This window comes from Monopterus albus, unplaced genomic scaffold, assembly GCF_001952655.1.
Source record: "Monopterus albus unplaced genomic scaffold, M_albus_1.0 scaffold203.1, whole genome shotgun sequence".
NCBI classification, from domain to species: domain Eukaryota; kingdom Metazoa; phylum Chordata; class Actinopteri; order Synbranchiformes; family Synbranchidae; genus Monopterus; species Monopterus albus.
Window position 1 is genome coordinate 1,121,489 of NW_018128083.1, and position 5,785 is coordinate 1,127,273.

Genomic DNA, 5,785 nt, shown 5'->3' on the forward strand with positions numbered 1-5,785 from the left:
AAAACCGCATTGTTCCTCCTGAATTCGAGGTTCGACTATCGGTCGAATTCTCCTCTCCAGTACCCTGGCATAGACTTTCCCGGGGAGGCTGAGGAGTGTGATCCCCCTATAGTTGGAACACACCCTCCGGTCCCCCTTCTTAAAAAGAGGGATCACCACCCCGGTCTGCCAGTCCAGAGGCACTGTCCCCGACCGCCATGCGACGTTGCAGAGGCGTGTCAACCAAGACAGCCCAACAACATCCAGAGACTTGAGGTACTCAGGGCGGATCTCATCCACCCCCGGTGCCTTCCCACTGAGAAGCTTCTTGATTACCTCAGTGACTTCAGCTTGGGTGATGGACGAGTCCACCTCTGAGCCCTCAGCCTCTGCTTCCGCATCAGCAGACATGGCGCCGGGATTGAGGAGATCCTCGAAGTATTCCTTCCACCATCCGACAATGTCCCCAGTTGAGGTCAACAGCTGCCCACCTCCACTGTAAACAGTTTTGGCAGGGCACTGCTTCCCCCTCCTGAGGCGCCGGACGGTTTGCCAGAATCTCTTCGAGGCCGACCGATAGTCCTTCTCCATGGCCTCACCAAACTCTTCCCAGACCCGAGTTTTTGCCTCCGCAACCGCCTGGGCTGCAGCCCGCTTGGCCTGCCAGTACCCGTCAGCTGTCTCAGGAGTCCCACGAGCCAACTAGGATCGAAAGGACTCCTTCTTCAGCTTGACAGCAGCCCTTACTTCCGGTGTCCACCACCGGGTTCGAGGATTGCCACCACGACAGGCACCGGAGACCTTACGGCCACAGCTCCGAACGGCCACATCGGCAATGGAGGTGAAGAATATGGTCCACTCGGACTCGGTCATTATTTGATGTGATACCTAATTTGATCATGCCTCTCCGATCCCTCAGACGGTACTGCATCAAGAACCATCACTCTTCCATAAGCGATATAACCACATGGGCTCAGGATTACTTTTGGCTCACCTGTGTCAGGCACTACAATACATAGTCACATCCATAAATTCCGCTTAAAACGGTACTGTGCCAAAAGGAAGCCCTATGTCAACAGTGTCCAGAAGCTGACTGCTCTGGGCTTGGAAGCATCTTGGATGGACCATCACACAGTGGAAACGTGTACTGTGGTGAGACCAATCAGTATTTCAGGTCTTTTTTGGAAGGAATGGACGCTGTGAGCTCTGGACCAAAGGCAAAAAGGACCATAAGGACTATTACCAGCAACAAGTCCAAAAGTCAGGGTCTGTCACAATCTGGGGTTGTGCCAGTGACCTTGGCAAAGGTAGCTTACACTTTTGTGATGGAACCATTAATGCTGAGAAATACATAGAGATGTTGGAGCAACACATGCTCCCCTCAAGATGAAATCTTTTCCAGGGACTGGAAGGAAAAGGGTGTGAGTGCTGGACACACAGTAGAGAATGTGTGGCACATCATGAAATGCAAATTGCATCATTGAAGACCCAGGACTGTTGCGCAGCTTAAGACTTGTTTACAGGGAGAATGGGACAAAATGACACATTTAATCACTTGGTGTCCTAAATGTCTTTTAAGTGTTGTGAAAAGGAACGTCAATATCACACCGTGGTAAATACTTTACTGTCCCAAATTTTTTTGGAATGTGTTGCAGCATCAGAATTGAAGTGAGTGTTTATTTTGAACAAAGAATAAAATTGATGAGGTATCACATCAAATAATGTGCTGCTATACTGATTTTGATGTGATACAGGACACAGATGATGTACATATCACTGTTTTCACTTTTAATTTTGATTTTATATACCACAGCAACTTTCGCCGATTTGGGGTTGTATAAAGACATTCAGTGCATGTGAACTCCTGTGGGTGGATGTCAATAATATATTGTCCTCAGACATCTGTTGGAATACAATGCATACGACAAGAAATAATACTTAAATGAATAATATGTAACACGTATTATATTGCATGTCTCCAAAATACTTTGATATTTTTTACACATTCAGGAACATAAAGTTTTGGAGAAAGTCTAGGATTTATTAATTTTTTTAAATAATTTCCTGATGAAGTTGTTCAGCTTCTTCTTATTATTATTATTATATTTTTTTTTCAATGCTTGCATTTTACCTCATAGACACTAAACTGGCTTTGGCCTCTTGACACTTCCCTGTAGCTGGTGGTGAACTCTCCAATAAAGTCATGGCTGTAAGAATGACAAAAGGGAAACAAATGGAGGGATACAGTTATGTCTACATCTGCTACATGTATATATTTCTATCTTATTTTTTAAAGAATTATATTTCTGTTGTCATCATTGTTGGGGTTTACTGTATTAGTACAGGGTGGGCCACAGAAAACTAGTCCATGTACCCATATTGCCCATGGAGGCGGGCTACTTTTCCATGGCCCACACTGTAGTACCTCACAGCAACAGTTTAACTTTAAGATTTTACAAAATTGTACAGTGTATGGAAACCATGCCTATACTCTGGCTTTATCAAGCTGTAAATACAACACTGACATATTATCACCTTATAATGTAATCATGGCTAACATATTAGCAAACAGTAGGTTTTTTTCAAATTCAGGAGTTACATAATATAAATAATAATAAATAAATTTAGAGATATTTTTCTTGCTGTGTCCATCAAATAGTCACTAAAATTGACTATCTGCTTTTTTTGCCATTCATTTTCAACTGTCGTGTGTACCCACTAGAAAATGATCTGTGACAAATTTGACATAAAATCAAAATGCACAGCTATATAAATTCTACATATCCTTTTGAGTCCTGACTCTAAACTTGAAAAATGCTATTTTAATGTGTCAAGCCACACACAGGATGACACTGTGGGTAACTTTTTGACCATGGGAAATCAGTTATGTCAGAGGAGTGCTCTTTTCAGAGTGCTGCTCTTATACAATTAAAAAGTAATGTGCTGCACAGCATGGTGTGCCGCCATGCTCAAGAGAGTTTTTATCCTGGGGGTATTGAGTAAATGTAAATCCCAAACTGCACCACCAAGATTAGAAGTGACCCTTGTTAAGCTGAATTCCAAATACAGTCAAAACCAAGTACAACAGTTTTATATAAGATGGCACAGCTGCTGGAATTTCTCTGCTGTAATTGTGAAAACCAACCCAGTGGAAACAATAAGGTTTATAATTTTAATTTGTCATTACTTGATTATGCCAGTACTCCCTGTGTTACATAAACCAACTGCATACATTAGTTAATCTGCCTGTCAACTGATTTTTCATTTGTGGTGAGGAGAGTTTAAAACAATAGAATGGGGAAAAAAGATAAAACTGAATGTTAGATACCAGCTATGAGAAGACCCCAGACCAGTAGAGTGACAGAGGAAACTCAGAGACTTGCGCATTGTGGGTTATTACCACTTTTGTAAAGTCTTGGTGAGTGAGTTTCCTGCTAAGCTAATGAAGTTAGTTACTGTGGTTGTTGTGGTGATCGACCTAAAATGTAACCCCAGGGATGTGTGCTCTCTTGTTTGGAGCGACTGTGCCACGTGCATAAGACTTTAATATGATATTGCACAGGTTTTTAAGCAAAAAATTAAATCAAAATTGTTTTAAAGTGTAATCTTAATTCATGGTTAATGGGCATTAGCAATAAAATCATAAAATATTGCTGAGAAAGAAAAAAGCTGACATGAAAGTAAGCCTATATTGTGTATTTTTGATAGTTTAATACTTTTTGACTGCTATTATGCTTTAATAGCATATTAAATATCATGTGAATGTGTTGACTTATTGTGGCAATAGATAATTGAGACTTTGGGAGTTACAGTATAGTAATAGCCATACTGTTGTATAGGCTAGGTTTTTGAGACCCAGAAGATACCAGACCCTGGATTTTGGATTCTTGATTCTCTCCTTGACAAAGGAGATGGCGAGCCACCAGCTGAACTTCACCGCCCACGAAGGAGGACTTCGTGGGCAGTTTTCCCTTGGATGTGACCGCTGTGGTAGGACTCTACCTGCCCTGTCTGCCTTTGAACAGTTTCCAAACCATGCCAGGATGGAGTAAGTCAGTACACTGTCTACTCAGCAGTGATAAAAAAAATACTTCAGCAACCTGGCAGAAATGTGGTTTTTCCTCAGTATCCTGAGGAAATGCAGTTTTTGCTGAACCTTCTTCACTGCAGCAGTGGTGTTTAGACTCCATTTTAGGTTACTGCTGATGTGGGTACCTAGGAACTTGAAGCTTGTCACCTGCTCCACCTCCTGGTCTTCTATCCTGAGTGGCAGGCATGCATCCTGTTTTCACCTAAAGTCCAGGATGAGCTCTTTTGTTTTTTTGATGTTTAAGAACAGGTTACCCCTGTCAGCCTGCAGATTTCTTTGTACAGTGTGTGTTCAATCACCAGTCTCATCACCATTTTAGATGAGACCCACGACAGCTGGGCCATCTGCAAACTTGATGATTGTGTTTGTGGGGTGAGTGGGTGTGCATTCGCAGGTATAGAGGGAGTATAGAACAGGACTGAGTATATACCTCTGCGGTGCTCATGTACTAAGTGTCAGGACTGGGAAGGTGTGGGAACCAAGTCTCACTGCTTGTGGGTGGTTAGTCAAAAAGTCCTTAATCCACAGGCTCAGATGTTTGTGGAGGCCCAGGTCCTGTAGCTTCATGACTAATATCCCAGAGACAATTTTTGGAGGCAGAGCTAAAATCCACAAACAGCAAGTCAAATAGCAGGTGAAAGTGTTTATTTGTCATATGCACAGTTAGGAAACGTGTTTCCCTGTACAAAGAAATTCTTGCGTTGCCATCCACATGAATGCCACACAATACAAATCAAATATAAAGTAGATGAGCAATAACAAATCTAAATAGGCAGTAACACAGATCTAAGGCACTTTAAAGCAGTAAGTGAAAGAAGCACAATATAATGCAAAGAGAATATATGCTATGTGGGAGGCGTGAAGTGCAAATATTCAGCATTGAGTGTGCGTGTGTTATGCATGTGCAAAATGAGTATGTAAACAGTACAGATGGAATTACATGAGGTAGTTCCTGAGTCAGCTGTTAGGAGTCTGATGGCAGTCAGAAAGAGAGTTTTTCAGTCTAGAAGTCCTGCATTTCACACTTCTGAGCCTCCGACCGGAGGGTAGGGGTATAACAGTCCATGCTGGGGGTAGGTGGGGTCCTTGAGGATGGAGGCAGCTTTCCTACGCACCCTGCGGTGGTAAATGCTGCAGGCGCTTGCGGTCTAGCTGTAGAGGTTGCAAAGGATCCTAGGCGACATGCCAAACCTCCTCAGCCTCCTCAGGAAGGACAGCCGCCATTTGCGCTTGCAGTCTATAGCAGTAGTGCTGCCATACCAGACAGTGATGCAGCTGGTCAAGATGCTCTCGCCGATGCAGCTGTAGAAGTTGCTGAGGATCCTAGGCGACATGCCAAACCTCCTTAGCCTCCTCAGGAAGTACAGCCGCCATTGGGCCTCCTTGACCAGCTGTGTGGTGTTAAGTGTCGAGGTGAGGTCCTCGCACCATGACACCAGACTGGCCACGTCCCTCCTGTAGGGTGTTTCGTCCCCGTCAGTGATGCAACCTATCACTGTGGTATCGTCCTCAAACTTTAGGATGATGTTGTCTTTGTGGGAGGTGACACAGTCGTAGGTGAACAGGGTGTAGAGGATGGGGACTGAGGACACATCCTTGTGGGGTGCCGATGTTCGTGATAATGTTGTTTGAAGTCCTATTGCCAATCCTGACAGTCTGGGGCCTGCCAGTCAGAAAGTCCAGGAGCCAGTCACGGAGGGTGGGGTGCAGACACAG

The 5,785-nt window shown here is 43.9% G+C and overlaps 1 protein-coding gene across 1 annotated transcript in view; it reads right to left on the reverse strand.

The window, feature by feature from the left end:
- Positions 1–5,785, reverse strand: part of LOC109970614 (copine-9-like) — a gene marked incomplete at its 5' end in the record, with an annotated part of 56,770 nt that overhangs the window by 46,685 nt on the left and 4,300 nt on the right. The window contains one exon of the mRNA XM_020618298.1: positions 2,111–2,186. Within this exon, the coding sequence (XP_020473954.1) occupies positions 2,111–2,186 (76 nt within the window). The remainder of the gene's footprint in view (positions 1–2,110; positions 2,187–5,785) is intronic.